At 49.5% G+C, this 18,681-nt stretch overlaps 1 protein-coding gene across 3 annotated transcripts in view; it reads left to right on the forward strand.

Annotated features, from left to right (window-relative positions):
* Window positions 1-18,681, forward strand: part of VDR (vitamin D receptor) — a 59,258-nt gene that overhangs the window by 25,335 nt on the left and 15,242 nt on the right. For 2 of the 3 annotated variants that reach the window (XM_081129804.1, XM_081129806.1), the window contains exons 2-4: window positions 211-292; window positions 3,441-3,608; window positions 14,098-14,228. In XM_081129804.1, coding sequence (XP_080985930.1) covers window positions 211-292; window positions 3,441-3,608; window positions 14,098-14,228 — 381 coding nt within the window. The remainder of the gene's footprint in view (window positions 1-210; window positions 293-3,440; window positions 3,609-14,097; window positions 14,229-18,681) is intronic. The other variant, XM_081129805.1, reaches the window with a different exon arrangement.

The raw sequence follows: 18,681 nt of genomic DNA on the forward strand, positions 1-18,681 counted from the left end.
CATGCTGGCTGCTGCCTGGCTCCCGCCCACTCACCCCTGCCAGCCATGACATGGCACGCCTGCCCTCAACAAGTCACTCCTGTCAGGTTTCAGTCCTTGACCTGGGAACCAATGTCCCTGGAAAGAGCACCTGTTTGTTGGGCTCCTTAGAGGACTGGCTATAAGGTTTGCGCTGAGCTGTAGATAAATGTTTCCCCTTTCTCATTTCAGAGTCCTTTTGGTCAGAAGTGCCTGCGAAAACTCACAGAAGGGCACCCCTGGGCTCGACTTACCTGCCCCCCTGCTCCTTCAGGTGGGTGTTTCTTCAGCCACACACCCCTGGCTCTCTGTTTCCCTGAGGACGGGGGTGGGCCATGGGAAGGCTGCAGGCAGGGGAAGGAGGAGGGTGCCACCCTGGGCTTTGCACACGTGGGTTGGTCCCTTGTCAGCAGAATTCAGAGCAGCCCACAGCTGAGACCTAGAGCCCTGCTGAATGACAGTGGGGGCTCAGAGGGACTCAGCGGGGCTCAGAGGGCGGGACCTGCTGATTTCCAGGCTGGGACCCTCGGGCTGTCCAGCATGGTTATGTTTCCTCTCCAGCCCCCAGCTCCTTTTACTCTCTCCTGCCCTCCAGTCTCTGCCTGTGCACCATTTGTGGTATTGCCGGCTCCCAGGCCATAGATGCCTGGGCCTCTTTTCCACCTCTGGACTCTGGTCCTGGGCTCTTGCTTCCTGGCAGCAGCAAATAACTCCAAGCAGGGCTGCATTTTCTCTCAGCTCACCTGAAAATGGTTCTTTTCACAGTAAGCCTCTGGCTGCTGGGTCCAGCCCTCTGTCCTGCCTAATCCAGTTTCTGGGCCCCCATCCCCTGGCCAGCAGCCTTGCTGATATTAAAGCAGTGCCTCGCCCAAGTTCTCCCAGCCTCTTGTGTCATAACATCTCCTAATGAGCCCATGTGATGCTGAACATTTCTTACACGGATTTGACTGATGTTCCCCAACCCCCTCTTTTCCACCAGATGTTTGGGCTCTCAGATGATGCAGATTCTGTGGCAACATCATGATGACTGGGAGTTGCAACATCTCAGGCGACCTGGGGTTAAGCCACAGGCATCCTAGACAGTTTCTCCTATTGCCCCACAGTACTATTGGGCCTCTGGGATCCCTGCCCACATGTTAGATGTGTGTGACGCTCTAGAAGCCCGGGAAGTCAGCCTAGACGCGGGATGGGTTACAGGGCCACTGTTGACAGATCCACAGTCACTTTTTCTTTTCTTTTTAAATTGTTTTAAATTTGTGAAATGTTTTGTATAAACAGACAGGCATATAAAACATAAAATAGTGTTTAAATAATAAGATACAAATACCTACCACTTAAAGAAACACAATGTGGCTGCTACATGTTGCCTCTAAATGCCCTTTCCCATTCCCATCTCATCCCCTCAAAGGTTTCTGTTGATCATTGCATTGTTCTTTTTCTTTTTTTTTAATATTTTATTGATTTGTAGGGAGGGAGGAAAGCAGAGGGAGAGAGAGAAATATCAATATGAGAGCGCAACATCTATCAGCTGTCTTCTGCATGCCCCCTACTGGGGATCAAGCCTGAAACCTGGGCATGTGTCCTGACCAGGAATGGACCTGCCAACTTCCTGGTGCATGGGACACACTCAGCCAATTGAGCCACACCAGCCAGGGCTGCACTGTTCTTTTTAAAACGTCTCTCTCTCCATATATATCTCTCCAAAAAAATGTATACACACACTTTGAATAATTACAAAGGCAGTGTTTATTACAATATATTTCATTTCCAAAATTGAGTTATCAGCTGTTAAAGTGTGTATACGATTTTTGGGATGACACACACACACACACACACACACATTATAGTTTAACAAGTGTCAATCTAGCTGAGACAGAAAGGGTAACAGTGTCACTATTATTTCATGAAAGTTCCCAGGAAAAGAAGAGCTGAAGGAGAAAGTTAGGGGATCTACTATATCTGTCTATGATCAGGGTCCCCTCTACCCCTTTGAGACTGACCATGCCATATCCTTATCTGTTCCACTTCCTTCCCTTAACCTGAAGTTCTTTGTGGAATTTAAAAAAGTTAAGTATTTGTTTTGTGCATTTTATAATCATAGATGCTATAGATACCTCAAGGTTTGGGCTTCTCTGGGCCTCATTTTTAAAGAGAGTGATAATGGCACTTATCTCATTAGGGTGATATGAAGATGAAACAAAATAAGGCTCTCGTGGACTTTGATGTGTCAAACCCTGGCCCAGAGGTCATGTGCCCCATCGTGGAAAAGAAGCTCAGAGTCTCCAAGGGCCCCCCAGAATCTATCTCTCTCCCCTCAGAGTGAAAGACATGGCACCAGGGTGGGAGGAAGTAGGGTGCTTATTCCCTCAGAACTGGCCTTCTCTCTTATTTTTCTTCTGACCTGAGGGACCCTCCTGCTGCGGGGCCAAGGGGCTGCTTAAACCTGTGATGACCTTTACAAGGACTCAGATAAAACTGGGAGGCGGCAGGGTCTGAAACCATTTTAGGGAGGCCCGAGGTACCCCAGAAGCAGCTCTGAGCCTGACCACATTCAGGATCAGAGGCAGCAGCTGAAGCCAAGGGCCCAGTTTGCCTAATGGGAGAATTACATCGGCTGTGTCCTGAGAAGGATTTCTCCGAGCTATTATATTCTGTCTCTTTCCCCACTTTTCTCAAGTGTGAAATCTATCTCTAGATGATAATGCATATTTATAAAAGGCATCTCTGAAAACAAAATCAGTTAATTGTATATAACTCATATTACTTGGGACAATCAAAAGGTTTGATTACCTTGGTACAACACAGCAGGGGCACAAAGCCTGCCAGTCCTGAGCTGGATGGCTGTGAGGAGCTGGCAAAGGCTCTGATTTGGGCATGGAAGTTTTTATTCCCTCGCCCTGAAGAACAGAGAGGCTGAGGGGTTCTCCCCTTTTCTCTTGGAGGGGGCACTGGGCAATATAGAGGCCTCTGACCTGCTGATGCCAGTGGAGCTGATGCCAGTGGTGCACATATGCTCATTCATATAATCCTTCCTCACACCCTTTAAAGTAAAACTCCATTCTTCAGAAGAGGACAATGGACACAGAGAAGCTAATCACTTTGACAAAGTAGCCCAGCTAGTTAGTGGCAGAGGCAGCCTTTGAACCCAGGCAGTTTGATTTAAAGCCATGCTGAGTATCTTCACCACAGGGCCCCCACTCCAATTGGAGATTCACTCCAATTCTGGGAAAGGGACCCCTGCTCCTGCTCATGACCAGCAGAGTGTCAGGAGGGTAAGCTGGGGTATGGAGAGTCCTGCTCGGGCCTGGGCCCCCTGGGAGCTGCCCAGCTCTACTGAGCCCACCCCCCACTCCCCATAGATGAGGGCAGGGGATGCAAAGGATGCCAGCTGGGCCTGGCACTGACTCGGGCTCTGGCCACAGCCCACCTGCTGTTCCTGCAGGGATGGAGGCGATGGCGGCCAGCACTTCCCTGCCTGACCCTGGTGACTTTGACCGGAATGTGCCTCGAATCTGTGGGGTGTGTGGAGACCGAGCCACAGGCTTTCACTTCAACGCTATGACCTGCGAAGGCTGCAAAGGCTTCTTCAGGTGAGTCCTCCCCAATGGCAAGAAGAAGGAGAGGAAGCAAAATTCCCATGAAGGAGACCCCAGCATTTTCCATGTCTCCTCCTCACCATGCCCATGGCACCTGCCAGTTCTCCCAGCCACTGGGAGTGACAGGGTCTTTGTGAGGGGCATCTTCTCCCACCCCTCTCCTTATTCCATCTGTGTCCTCTGACCCTCTCAGAAAATGCCTTCTTGAGGTCACTGTATAGGACACCATCTTTCCACCCCTTGACCCACAGCCCTCTGCACTAACCCATGTGTCTGTCCTTCTGAGTGAACTTCCTCCCCAGTTGACATTAACAGCTCCCTAATCCAAGAGACAGGCATGTCCTTGGGGAAGCCCAAGACCTCGACCTCAGCGCCTGCTCTGCCATCCAAACCATACTGTTTCTTGGAATGAGGGAAACTGCACCCCTGCTTGGGCCTCCATACTTGACCTATGCCCATATCTTCCTTCACCCGTGGCTTGCTTGTCCCGGGTGGAAAAGCCAGCCTCAGAATGCCCAGGCAGTGTCAGTGATGGGCCAGCATTCATTCCTGTTTGGCCAGTGCCAGTTTCTCCACTAGTTGCCTCTTCTCTTTCTCTGTGAGCCTGGCATTACCAATGCAAACAGTATGGGGAAAGTACCAGAAAGGTGGAATGAAGGAAGTTCCCATCCAAAGCCAAGAAAGGAGGATGGGAAAGTGATGAATTACAGGATAGGACTGGCAGCCATGAGGATGTAGCATTGGGCATATATTGGAGGGAGAGAAACCTGAAAGAAGGCATCCAGAAAAGAGCTCTATACAGTAGTCTTGAATGGAGGTAGGTGCAGGGAAGAGTGAAAAGAGCAAACAGTACCGAACAAGGACATGAGGCCAGCCTGGCTCCTTGAACTAAAGGGCTCTCAACTTGGAGAACAGAGTGAATCAGAGGCCTCAGGACCTGTGTTGCTCCCCTCTGGCTCAGGGGTTCCTCGGCTCTCTATAAACAACAGGTTTCCCTCTCACCTGCCCCCTGTCCCGGGAATCAGCAGGCCTGGAGTTCCATTGTTTTGAGTAATCACTGGGCAGCAGGGTTTCTGTGAATGCTAATTGCCTGTTTGGCCTGGCACGGGATGCCCGCTTGGCTTCCCAGCAGCCTGCTCCCCAGCTTGGGGAACCAGACCAACAGCATCACTGACTCTGGGTCTATTGCCACGTCTCTGGTTCCTCTGGCCTGCAGCCTGCACTTCCTGAAGGGTGGGCCTTCTAGAGCCCAGGCTGGGTGTTGCAGGTGGCATCTGACACTTTCTTGCGAGGGCCTGGGAGTGAGGAGCTGCTTCTGAGTGGTAATGGAGGAGTCTGGGTGCACACATCAGGGCCTGCTTTCTATCGTGAAACCAGTGAGAAATATGGGAGCTGTAGAGCTGGCCATGCCGTTCACTAATTGTATGTCCTTGCTCAAATCTCCTGACTTCTCTGTTTCAGTTACCTTGACTAACCACATGGTACATTAATATATAATCCCTCTACTATGTAGAGTTAATCTGAGGATTAACAAGATTATATATAAAAGTGCTTTGAAAAACATAAAGTACTATATAAGTACGTTATTTTTGAGTGTGATGGGAGAACACTGATGTTCTTAGTATACCCCTGCCTTAATAAAATAAACAAAAGCTTCTCCAGCCATCAACCCTCCTTTTGTGTTTTCTTTCACATAGGTCCTCTTCAGATTTTTTTAAAATATGTTTTTATTGATTTTAGAGAGAGAGGAAGAGAGAGGTGAAACATTGATTGACTGCCTCCTGCACACCCCCTGCTGGGGATCGAGCTCACAATCCAGACATGTGCCCTGACCGAGGACCTCTTGGCTCATGGGTGAACGCTCAACCACTGAGCCACACCAGCTGGGCTCCCCCCCATCAGATTTTAATGAGCATCTATGACCCAGACATTGGGCTAGAAACTGGTAATGTGAAAACTCTCACCAAAGGTCACATCTCACTAATCTGCAACCCAAAGGTCTCCAACAGCTCTTGGGGCTGTTTGATTACTTTTTGGACCCCACCCCTAAGTCCTCTCTTCCCAGGCCACCCAGCACTAAGTTCAGCTCTGGAAGATGGGGCGTTTAGGTGGCTGCTGGTTGGATTATGGCATATTGGAGGCCAGCTCCTCACCAGAGCAGCTCGAATTTCTGTGCACCTGTGCTTGTTGCCCTCAGACACACCTGTAGGCTCTGAATCCTTGGGACACACCTGTGTTAGGCATCTGGGTGGAGGGAGGATAGGCTCTCGCATGCCCAGGGCCAAGTGTGGGAGATGGCAGAAGGGATAGGGACAGCCCTTTGCCCATCCATGTCACCACAGACCCGCAGTGTGGCTGGGTGCCTGTGGACACATTATGCTGCCATAACCCACCCTTAGCCCCTCTCTCCAAGACCCCGTAGAGTCTGTTGCTGGCTGATGGCCAAAACCCCTGCCTATGGACAGCATGCTGCTTTTGTCTTGTTACCTGTTCTCGGTCTGCTTGTATCTTTACTGTCCCTGTCTTGACGGCTGAGCCTGGCTGCACTTTCTGAAGAGCCAACATCTCTGTTGTGGTTTGTTTTAAGTTTTGCTTGATAAACACACACACACACACACACACACACACACACACACACACACACAGTTGAACCTCATTATTTGTAAATTTGCTCACCTGCTAAAATTTACTTGTAATCTCAAAATCAATACTTGCAACAATTCTGTGGTCATTTGTGGGCATGTGCAGAGTGGTGAAAAATTTGATGCCCACATTCCTAGTTGAGAGCCATGTTCTGCCTTCTGTTTCAGCTCTTGTGCTGAACAAGTGTCCCTTTTGCAGTCTACTTAGTGACAAGTTTTTTGCATATGTGTACTTGTGCTGGTGATCTCACTGTTTCAGATGGCCCCCAAGCGTGGTGTGAAGGGCTGTCAAGCGTTACCAAGCGCAAGAGAGTTGCGATGTGCTTTACAGTGAAAATACACGTCTTAGATAAGCTTTGTTCAAACATGAGTTCAATATTAACAAATCTACAACATATATATTAAATAAGGTGTCTTTAAACAGAAAACACACACAAAACAGGTTATGTATTGATCGACTGACAAAAACATGATTATAGGCTCACAGGAACCTAACCCTGTATTTCCTCTGGGAGCAGAGGTTTGATATTTGCTAATTCAGTGTTGGAGTTGACTTCATAGAGTGTGACAACCGCGAGTAACAGGACTGGACTGTACTTACATAATGTACCCTTTTCTTTCCCTCTCCCCCGGCTTCTCCTCCTCTGCTTCATTCAAACTCTATTTGGTATTCTCCCATGTTAGTCTAGTTCAAATAGTTGTTCAAAAATCCCTTGTCACTTATATCTGTGAAATCCTGACCCCAGCGTCAGTGGTGGGCACTGTCTCTGTGTTGAGCACTGTAACCTTGGGAATGCAAAGATAAGTGCAACCAACTCCTTTCTCTCAAGGAGTTCACTCAGCCCTGTCAAGGCAGTTCTCTAGGAAACAGCACCCCTTGAGTGCCAGGTCACGGTCTATTTTTCAAGCCCTGGGGACCAGTAATCTTGTTTGACCATTTAGCATTTAATTGACTTCTAAGATAGTCAAACTAAACTGCTCTAGGAGCTAGTTGTGGTCATCCCAGCAGGTCTAAAACTCACAAAGCTCCCAGGGGGAATACAGGGTTAGGTTCCTGTGGGCTTTCGACCACAACATATTCATTAATTGATCAATATATAATCTTGTTTTGTGTGTGTTTTCTGTTTAAAGACACCTTATTTAATGTGTTGTTGATTGGCTAACATTGAATTCATGTCTGAACAAAGCTTATCTGTGTTTCCCTGTAAAGCACACCACAGCTCTCTTGCACTTAGGAACACTTAGATCATCCCAGCAGGTCAAAGACTCACAATGAGAGCAAAGTGTGATTATGAAAGTTGGACAGTTCTATTGCTGTGTGGTCAGGAATTAGAGACAATTGTGAGCCAGTCCTTCTGCAAGCTAATTCATGTTGCTCCTGCTTCCTGCTCCTCTGGAGTACATGGACATCCTCAGAGAAAGATGATATTTCCAGTGCATAAGCAGGCTTATAGATGGTTGTATGTTTTGCCTATAGGTTAACAACCAGAGCATAGGTAAGGGCCAAAGGGGGAAATATGTAGGTCTCCTACAAAGTATATTATGTAGTGGGTGATCTATGGGTGTGGATGAATCTTTGGTCATGGATGGCTTTGTCCAGGCTCTAATATAAAGGGACAGGTGTAAAGGACAGAAAAGAAAATCAGAAGGACCCCTTGATAAAGAGAATGAAGGTTATGGTGAAGTTTAAGAAGTGGTACTGGTAGGCAAGACTGAGAAACAGATGACTGTTTGCCTGTCTATCTCGCCTTTATCCTCCCTGTTGACATCTCCTTAACCAGGACACTGTTAAGCTGTGTGTTGCAAAGTGCCAAAGGCAGTGTGGAAAAATGCCATCTCGATCACTAGCCCCGAGGTTCTCAGGGACCTTGTCAGACATGGGTCCTGTGGAATGCAGGGGGCAAAGGGAAGGTCGATGAGGCCCCAGGAACACAAGGAATGTTCTGACTTTCAGGAAGTTTGCCCAGCTGATATCTATAGAAACCATGATGTGAAGGGAATCAGAGAAATGGGGCAGGTGTCCAATGACTTAAAACTCAAAGTGCTTAAGAAGTCAACAGAGGGGAGGAGTGGCCGCACAGGCCATTCAATGGGCACAAGTGAATGAATCACCAAGAAGTCAGTGCTACTGCAGAGAACTTTGTCCAGGTCAGCTTGGCACTAGCCTCCCACCACAGCTGCTCATGGGTGTGATGGAAGAGCACAGGAACATTCTCCATGGATGGGCTACGAGTAATGTCAGAGGCTTGGGTAGAGAAGGCCAGAGTATTTGGAGAGGGAAGATCACTGGAGCTGTCAAGAAAGGCAGCTGCAGAGATATGATGAAGACCTTACATTTCTTTTTGGCCAGTGTTTTATTTCTTTAGGAGCTCAGCACTCTTATCAGGGCTCACTGGCACGAATCCACTCTGCGCTATGGCAGGGTAGGGCCAGCAGGGAGGACAGCCAGATGTTACCCCACACTGCCAAGCCATACACCTCTGTCCCAGGGGCATGTGAGTCCACAGGAGTCCTTTAAACAGCCTCTGCTTCATGCTCTTGGGCTGTTGGGAGGCATATTTTTGACAGCTACTCTCTCTGCGACTGAGATTGGTAGATTCATGATAGAGACCATATTATGTAAGAATCCCAGAGGCTTTGGAATCAGATACTTTTTTCTTTTGTTAATCCTCACCTGAGGATATTTTTTTTCCCATTGATTTTTAGAGAGGGTAGAAAGGAGGAGGGAGGGGGAGAGAGAGAGATCAACATGGGAAAGGCACATTGATTGGTTGCCTCCCGTACACGCCCTGGCTGGGGCCAGGGATCTAACCTGCAACCCAGGTACGTGCTCTTGACTGGGAAACGAGCCCCCGTGACCCTTTGGTGCGAGGGCTGATGCTCTGACCACTGAGTAACACCAGCGAGGGCTGGAATCAAACAGATCTTGACTCTAATCCCAGCTTTCACGCTTATTAGCTATGTGACAGGAAGCAAGTTATGTCCCTTGTGCCTTATCACCTGGAAAATGGGGATAATCCCTATTCTGGAAGGGTGCTGAGAGCCTTGGAGGTAATATGTGCAGGACTGGCGTGAAAAGCTCTCAGTAAGTGGCCGTTACTATCATTGTCCCTTTTTAGTGTCTTAGTTTCTGAGAACAGATCATCCTTTCCTCTCTTTTGGGCCCTGGAACGCCTGTGACTGTGATGTGTCAGCAGGGGTCTCTGAGAAAAGTCCCTGAGCAGAAGTTAACTATCAGGTGTGAAGAAGGAAGGGCTGGGCCAGGAGGCTCTAAGTGACCTTTACTAAAGTCAGAGGCTGGGGGGGGGGGGGGGGAATGGCTGGTGCTCAAAGAAACTGGACAACCGTCACTATAACTCGCACAAGGGCTGTGGGTCTAGACATCAGGAGCGACAACATATTTTGAGCCTCTACTGCCTGCAGAGCCCTGTGCTTGGCACACAGAAGGCAGGTAAAAGATGTGGCGCCAGCTTCTGGGCTCTCGGGTTCTCATTGGGATGGTTAGATTCTGCCTTCTTCAGCCACCCTTCAGCACTCCCTCCCACTGCTTCTCCCTGCCAGCTTCTCTCTCCCTTCCCTTTGAGTGCTTACTCTGTGTCCAGTCCTGCTTCCTTTACTTAATTCTTACACCGACCTGCTCTGTAGGGTTGCTTTTATTTTACAGATGTGGAAACTGAGGTATGGGGAGATGAAGTAACTTGCCCAGGGTTGTGTATTAGGATTTAAACCTAAACAGGTCAATCCTACCAAAGCCTGTATTTCCTTTTAAATTGTTACATAGTTCTAGAGGGTGGTAGATTTTTGTGTGTAAATAACTCTTGTGCATGATTAAAAAAGAAAAGAAAGGAAAAGATACAAACAGTTCAAAAGGACATACAAATGAAAAGTAAGTCTCCTTCTCAACCCAGTTCTCAGGCCCCTGTGTCCTCCCCAGAAGCTATCACTGTTACCAGCTCCCTGTGTTTGCCTTCAGATTCTTTGTATAAAAGTGTGTGTGTGGGTATTATACTCGCCATTTTATGTCTTGCTTTTACCTGGTCTTCTTCAAGCTGGTTCCCATTTCAGCACTCCTGTGTCCTGTTCACAGCCACACGCTTCTGTGTGGCTGCACTGCTGTAGTGAACCAGGCCTCCACTGACCGGCATTTGGGTTCCATCCTTGGCTCCTCCAGACAGAGCTGCTGTAACCACCCTCTGCATGTAACTTTGGGCCCATGGCTGATTTACCCACAGGATGAATTCCTGGAAGTACATTTACTGTGTTAATGGCTCTGTGCATTTTACACGTTAGTGGATGTTGCCAAATTGTCCTCCAGAAAAAGAGGCCTGTGCTCTTTACCACATTGTTAACCTACCTTCCTTTAAAGTTGATTTTTTAAACTCACCTGCTGAGAACCCTTTGATGCTGCCACATACAAATGGCCATGTAGGTTCCACCTATCAGACCACATAGGTCTTCATATCAGGAGCTCCACCCACCAGGGTCCTGTACCCAGACCAGGCTCTGAGATTTCTGCAACACTCAGAGCAGCAGCGGAGACAAAGCTCAGAGCTGGTTCTTGGCTCTGGGCTTGGGTTTTGCAAGGTGTGTCTCTGCTGGCAGGGTCACCTCCTGGTGAAGGACCCTGTTGTTCCAGGCCTGAGACTCTTCTGGCCCCAGGCACTTTATGCTTTTGTGAACTGCTTGGCTCTCGTGTTTTGATGAATTGGTCTCTGGCATGAGACTGGTCAGTGTCCTCTCTGACCCCCGACTTTCTAGAAACGGCATCTATATTTAGTCTTCTTGCACCACCCCTACCCCCTTCCTGAGCAGGGGTATAATTGCCAACCGTCCAGAGGATGACAGGGTCCAGACTCAGAGCAGCAAAGACAACCAGCTCCCATGGAAACCCGAGGCCCTTGTTTCTCAAAACCGAACCAGCTCATAGGCAATTAGCATTGGGAAGCAGGGGGGACAGGGTGCACATCTCAGGACAAAGCACAGAACTAGGGCTGGTCAGTCTGGCTGCCCTGACTCCTCGTGGGCAGAGACCAGATGACAGCCACATGTGTGGAAGTGCCCTTAGAAGGCAGGAGAACAGGGAAGAGCTAGGCCTTGGACCCCATGGGACCTGTGTCCCAGCAAACAACCATGCTGGGAGACACCTGAAAGGCAACTTTGGGATCTGTACTCCAGGAAGGACCTGGGTCTGCCTGCTGGAGCTGGCAAGGAGCTTTCCATTCCCCAAACTCTTTCCATCCCCCTGCACTCCAGAGCCTGATGATGCTTTCCGTGATGTGTAAACTCCGTCTCCCCAGCTACAGTTCCACGGCCTTTCCTCTGCTTCTGTGTTTAGAGGAAACTGGGAAGAGCTGCTTACTGTATTTTTTAATAATAATAATTTAAGAGCTTTATAAGTTTATAGGTGAGTTTCTACATTGCTCAAATAATGTGGAAACGCACTGCAAGGTTGGTGGACTTTGGGACAAGGGGGGAAGGAAGGGTAAAGGGTGAAATGTGTAGGTGGCCTTCTCACCATGGGCGTGGCCCTGCTGTGAGATGATGTGCCTGGCCAGAGAATTTTAGCATTTCCCTTTTCTCACCCCCCCCCCCCCCCCCGTCTTCCTCTTCCTCTCTCCTTCTTCCTCCTTTCCCCTCAGCCCTCCTAGGCTGCATGCTACAGCTATCGAGCTGGAAGCGAGAGCTGCTTTCTCCACACAGCCAGGGCTGGCGAGATGCTTTGGCTCATGTGTCTGGAGGTGCCCTGTGTGTGCTCTCTTGGTGCCCGTGGCCCTGGAGGCTGGACAGGGAGAGCTCTGAGCCAGACAGGGCAGTGGGTGCGAGGACAGAGCAGCCCCTCAGCCCCCTGAGAAAATGCCCAGTTGTAAAAAAACAAAACAAAAAACCAACAAACAAAAAAAACAAGGGGAATGAGAATTTGCTCTGCATTAAAAACTTCTGGTCTTTGAGTAGGTTTAGAGAATTATGGGCATTGTTGGGCCTGAGCATTTTGGTAACAGATGGAGCTTTGAGAACCACAAAGTGGAAAGTAGTAAAGGGGGGACCAAGCTGACGTCCCCAAGTGGAGAGATATACCCTGTGGGGTGATAGCATGTCATTTCAGGGCAGCCCTAATAGTGCCCAAAATACTTCCACACTCCCCTGTCTCCAGAGAAAGCTGCAGGGAGGTATTGAGGCTCAAGGAGAAAGGCTTCCTATTTCCATAAAGGTGGGCAAAAGCCTGGTATACGGTTGCTCCCTGGGTAGTCACCGCAGGGGCAGGACACCTCCCAATAGCCTAGGCTACTCCACCTCCCTGGATAGCCTGGGTTGCCGGTTGGCCTCTTCAGGTAATGAAGATTGTGACAGGAGGGGCCAGGGGCCAGGGGCCAAAACCAACAGCAGTTACTTCCTGGACCACGGTATTGTCCTTCACCTTGAACTGTGCTCATGGGCCAGGTGCCTGGAGCTGTTTGCCAGTGGGCTCAGCTTCATTAAGCACATTGGGTTTCTGGGGATGAAACAGAACCTTCAATACAGGAGGCTAAGACCTGAGCATCACATCCCTAATGATTCCAACTTGGGAGCCTTCACTTTTTGCTGAATCACCTCACTGATAAGATTCTTCACATCAGTGGTCCCTTCCATAAGACAAGGGGGTAGGCACACTAACGGTCTCTTGGGCCTCCTAAAGGTCTAGAGTCTGAGTACCTGTGACTCTAGCAGAGCTGTCCCCTAGTCTCTTCTCCTCTATCCCATGGGTCAAGTTGGTTTGGTCCCTATGTGTCCATGACACCTGCTGACTGTGCTTGTGTGTTCTAGTGAATGTGAACAGTGAGTCACTTTTCACCAAGAAATGTAATGAGTGTGTGACATCTGGAGAAGACGATGTCACCAGCTCACTCCCAGAGAGGGACAAGTTCAGGCCTGAGCTTTGTTCTACAGCTTGGGCATCTCCACAGCTCCTTGGAGGATGCTGCTACTGAGGGAGAAATGATTCTGCCACCGTCTTTCCCCACCTGTCCTGCCACCTGTCCTGGGGCAGAAAAGTGGGGCCTCCCCTTGCTGGGGCTGGGGAGAGTGAGAAGAGCCTCTAAGACATGGGCAATGTGCAGATGCTCAGTGTCCCCTGTGGCATGGTTGGCAGCAGGAGAGGAAGCTGAATCTGGAGAATGAGCTTACACACAGACATATTTTCACATGGATGCCAGGCGCGTGTTGGCTCCTAGATGAGAACCTTCGCCAGTTTTCTGTTCTTATGGTACCTTTGCTTCCTTGCCATTCAGAAAGCCAAGGCCAGACCTTGGGGCTCCCATTTGCTCACCTGGCCTCTTCTCCTTCTGGGCAGATTATCTTGATGTCTAAAGCTGTGGTTGGGCCTTTTCTCCCTTCTCCCTGCACCTGTGCACATGCCTGTCCCTGGATCAGGGATGCCCTGGTCACAGATCTCTGAACTCTAGAAAGTTAAGGCTGAGAGTAGCATCCTCGCCTTTCATAATGGCTCAGGAAAAGCAGGGAGGGCTACCTTGCAGGTTTCAGTATTAAAAAATTTTTTTTACTAGGTTAATTCTCTCATATCTATCTTGTGTAATTAACAAAAAGGGTGGGAATAGAGTAGTGTAAAAGTAAACAAAAGCAATGATGGGAGCAGAGCTGGCAATGAAGAGGGAGGGCATGGTGGGCACACACAGCAGGGCAGGAGCGGTGTCGCTGAGAGTGACCCGGGGCTGGGCTGGGCCCCAGTCCTCTGGGGGAGAAATGTAGGTCTAGGGGCCTTGTGGGCAGGTCCCTGCAGTCATAGCAGCCAGGGCTGAGAGTTGGAAGGTGGGTGACCCAGTGGAGGGCATGTCCTCTCTTGGCAGGAGAAGCATGAAGCGGAAGGCTCTGTTCACCTGTCCCTTCAATGGGGACTGCCGCATCACCAAGGACAACCGCCGCCACTGCCAGGCATGCCGGCTCAAGCGCTGCGTGGACATCGGCATGATGAAGGAGTGTGAGTGTCCAGGGCCCAGGGCAGGGGGTTGGGATGGGACTGGGGGCAGAGGAGGCTCTGGCTGCTGTTTATGCAGGTTTGGCTAGAGAGGTGTGCCCAGTCTTCCCCTGTAGCTGCTGGCATCAGGGGGCTGTAGGACCTGTGTCTGGGCCTCAGAGGCCAGGAAGAGCCCCTCCAGTGAGGCTAGTGAGGAGGGAGAGGCTGGGCACTGCCTTCATGAGCCCCCAGGTCAGTCTTCCTCCAAGATGTGATCACCATGCTCACAGCTCCCTGGACCTGAGGAGAAGGAATGAGGCTTGAGAACCCCAGTGCACTTGGCCTTGGGAGAGGAGGTTGCTGTGGTTGGGGAGGGGAAGAGTAGGGGAGAGGGATGGGGAGAAAAAATGTTTAGAGCCTCGGTGGCATCTGAGATCTGCCTCACCCCCAGCCTTCCAGCCACTCTGGCCCTGGGAACAAATCTGAGGGCTGGTGTCCGGGGGATACTGTGAGGAAAAATTCATGAGGGGAAGCTCTGGACTCTCGATGACCCTCTAGATCCAGATGGGGAAAGAGGAGAGATCTTGTAGTACTTCCTGCCCAGTCTGGGGCTGGAGGAGAGGATCAGTGGGGCAGTCTTACATGTTCTGACCCATGGACTTTGCATCTGAGCTCTAGTACCAGTTACTTGGTAACCAGAGAAGCTATTGAATTGAGTAGATCCTGGGAGTGGCCAGCCAGGCCCTTCGGGGGCACTGGGGCAAGGGCACTGGACTGGCCTGGGCATGGGTGCCCCTCTGTACATCAGCCTCTGCTTTTCCTCTTGCTCACTCCTGTCAGTAGTCTGCACCCTGACCCCCTCCCTGGCCCTGGGACAGGGCCTAGGCCCTGCTAAGCTGTAGGCCTGAGGAGGCTGGGGAGGCGTGCTCAGATGCAGACACTCCTGAAGGTCCTCCTGGCTGTGGGGCTATTTGGGGGGGGGGGGGGGCTGGGGCAGGTATAAGCAAGATGTATCCAGAACAAGGGGAAAGTCACAGGACAGGGCTGAGGGGATGGGAAATTTCTTCTTGATGGGGAAAAACAATCTCTGTTGTTGGGAAACAGAAGCAGAATGGAGGCCCTCACCTGGGGCCCCCTCCTCAGGCCTTGACAGGGTCCCCTCTTGTAGGTCTCGCCCCTCACTCCCGATCTCAGCTCCCCAGCCAACACTGGCAGCCCGGGAAGAAGTTTCCAGGCCGTGTTCCTCCTCGCCCCCACGGGAGCATGCAGGCCCTGGCACGCTAACTGCTCCATGCCCAGGCCCCTGCCCCGCCCGACTCCTGTGTTTATCCTGAAGCAGTGGAGGCTCCAGGCCTGGGTGCCTTCCGGGGCTTCTCACACATTGGCTTAGTGCGGCCTGCTCTGCGTGAGAAGTGAGACACTGTGCTGGACACAAACCAGGTGCCGGGGGCACTGCTCCTGCCCCCGCCCCCAGGAGCACGCAGCCTCCAAAGGGCAGGGAGCCCAGGTTCTAAGGCTCCAGCCAACCAAGAAGGGAACAGAGTAACACAGCTGTGATTCCTAAGGCTCTGCCACAGGAGTTCTGGTCAGGGCCAGCGTTGCTCATGTCCTGGAGGCCCCTGTCCTGTGTCTCGGGGGAAGGAGACGTTCTATTAACTTGGAACAGAAAGAACACTTAGAAATCATCTGAGACCCAGAAAGGTAAAAATAATATCAGGATTGGAGTCAGAAAGCAAGTTGAAACTAGAACCCAGCCCTAGATCCCTCCTGGTCCCCACAGAGAACACTGCAGCCATGGTGACGAGCAGGCCTTGAGTGTGTCAGGTGGCCCCTGCCCCAGGAATACCACGTGGTGGGGGCCAGCCATCCAGAAGTGGATGCCACCCCAGCCCCAATCAGCTTTGTGCTTCAGCCACACCAACCCTAGCCTCTGTCCTCGCCAACGGAGCCCCATTTCCCCTGTTCTGCTCTATGCCCAGTGCAGCTTCATGCCCACCACTCTCTAGATGCCAGTACAGGGAGTTACACTGAGCTAGGGATGGGCCTCAGAGCTCCACTTAAATAGAAATCTTGGTCTAGCTCTAAGCTCTTAGTCCACTGCCTGGAAGGGAAGTCTTCCAGGGACAGGTGTGGTTCCCTGCCTTGGGTCGGCCCAACTTTGGGAGGCCTGCCAATGCGTCTGGGCCTGGAGCTCCCAGTCATATCCTTAGGATTGCTGTTCATTTATCCCCAGGGCTGGCTGTTGTCCCCAAGACCTAGCTTCCTAGAGACAAGTGAGTGTCAACATTTGTAAACCACAGGTCACCCAGGGCTACCTATTAAGGAACTATAAACCCCGGTCCCTTCTGATGGGGCAATTGAAGTGGCCCTTCCCTGGAGGAGATTGGGAAGGGGAAGGGGATGAGCCTGTGAACCAATCTTTACTGATCATCTACTGAGTGCCAGACATGTGTCAGACACATGCGTTTTCTTGTTAAATTCTTACAATAATTCCAAAATATGTAAATACTTTTTAAGATTCAATAGATGAGGAAACTCAGGAGAATTAAAATAACATGGGCTCCAGCCCAGTACAGCCCCTCCGGTATCCCCAGTGGGCGAGAGCTCTTCCATTGTGCATTGCTGGGCACTGCCTATGGTCCTACCAGATGAGCTGAAGAGAACTTTGTCCCAATGAAGTCCCCCTTTCTCTCTCTTCAAGTCCTAGTTGACTTTATGTCCTTGGAACCCAAGAAATTTCATAGTTGAGATATTGCTTTTTGTAGACCAGTCCCACACAGAAGTACTTATTATGTTAACTTGTTTACCATTTTTACAATTGTACAATTTTCTACCCAGCATTAGCACAAAACCTGGCACAAAGTAGGTACTCAATAAATGTATTGAATGATTGAATGTTAGCTCCCCATTTGCTTCTTTGTATCACTACATCTCCCACTGTTTATATATCAGGAAGATGCTCCAAATCTGGTATTATCTATGTCATTCATTTGGAAAACCTTTATGTCTACTTCTCTGATGTTATCCTGAGGCCACCAGTGACAATCTGAAATGTCTTTAAGTTGTTTGTGCTTTCAGATCTTGCCTTCCTAACTCAATTCTCTGGCATGGGAGTAACTTGCCCAAAGCCATTTTCTCATTCAGCGAGGAACTTAGGAGTGAGAAAAGCTGCTGGGAAGCCATATGGGTTTCACAAAGTTCATGTACAGCAGATTTTAAATAACGTTTGGTTCAGCGTTGTTTCATTATAACATTGATGAGATGCAGTAGGAGCTAACTCTTGCTTGCATCATTTAGCCTATGGTAAATTGTTTCTGTTATACATTATTTTGCTTAACTTCATAGAACCTATCGACGATGTTCGGTAAGGACTTAAGTGTGCACAGCTCACGCACTTTATTCTTTGGAGAGCCCGTCAGATGCTTTTTCAGAGCCTATTTGCTCTTATTTAGGTCAGTGGCTCTTAACTTCAAAACATGTGTCCTCCTACATGATCATAATGATTTTTTTAGTAGCGATTCATTGAGAAAATGATAATCTCCTATGAAATTAATAACCCCTTTAAAGAAATTACTTATTTCATAAATTACAACAGCATCTGCATATGTGAGAGACTTATGACTTATTCAGTCCCCAGACAACGTGGCCTGGAGGGAGGCACATGGGTTGGTGGCCCCTGTTTGAACTCAGCAGATCCCAGCATTTCTTTCCCTGGGACAGCACACAGGGTGGTGGTTCCTATTTGACACAAGTGATCCAGAGGAACAATGTCCTAGGTTAGCATCAAATCTTCTTAACTTTGTCCTTTCAAAGTAAATCATTTACAAACTTTGCTACTTTATTTTTCACACTCTTCAGATGGATTGGAACATTTTGTGTGTTCAGTCCTGAGGATCCTACTGAACACTCATAGCTGATTCTAATCAGAGGCAGTATGAGGTCATGGTTAAAACCAGGGACTCTAGAATCACCCTGGCCTGACTGAATACCAGCTCCACCGCTTGTTAGCTGTGTGACTTTGAGCAAGGTATATAGCCTCTGGGCCTCAGTTTCTTCGACTGCAAAATGGGGATAATAGCATCTGCCCTAGGTGGTTGTTATGACTAAACCTATGTGAGAAGAAGCACTTAGAATTGTGTCCAATACATAAAAGCCTCTATATATTTTATCCATTTTTATTAACACTTTTTTATTGCATAAAACTTGGTTACCAGGATTTCCAGTTCTCAGCAGATTTGAAGTAACACTTCAGGGGCAGAAGGCACACTTTAGGGGCAGGCATCGGTAGGAAGAGACAATACATAGCTTACCAGAGAGAGGGAGACCGAAAGCCATGGGAAGTAGCACAAGAACTGAAAATTGTAGCATGCTGAGTCACGTCAAGTACAGCGACACAGCCCTTTAGAATTCTGAGGTCAACCTCGTTCCTGCAAAGTCTAGTAATTTTTCAGAACGATGCCTCTGAATCATCAAGGAA

The sequence above is a fragment of the Miniopterus schreibersii genome (genome assembly GCF_964146895.1).
Source record: "Miniopterus schreibersii genome assembly, chromosome: 2".
Classification (NCBI taxonomy): Eukaryota; Metazoa; Chordata; class Mammalia; order Chiroptera; family Miniopteridae; genus Miniopterus; species Miniopterus schreibersii.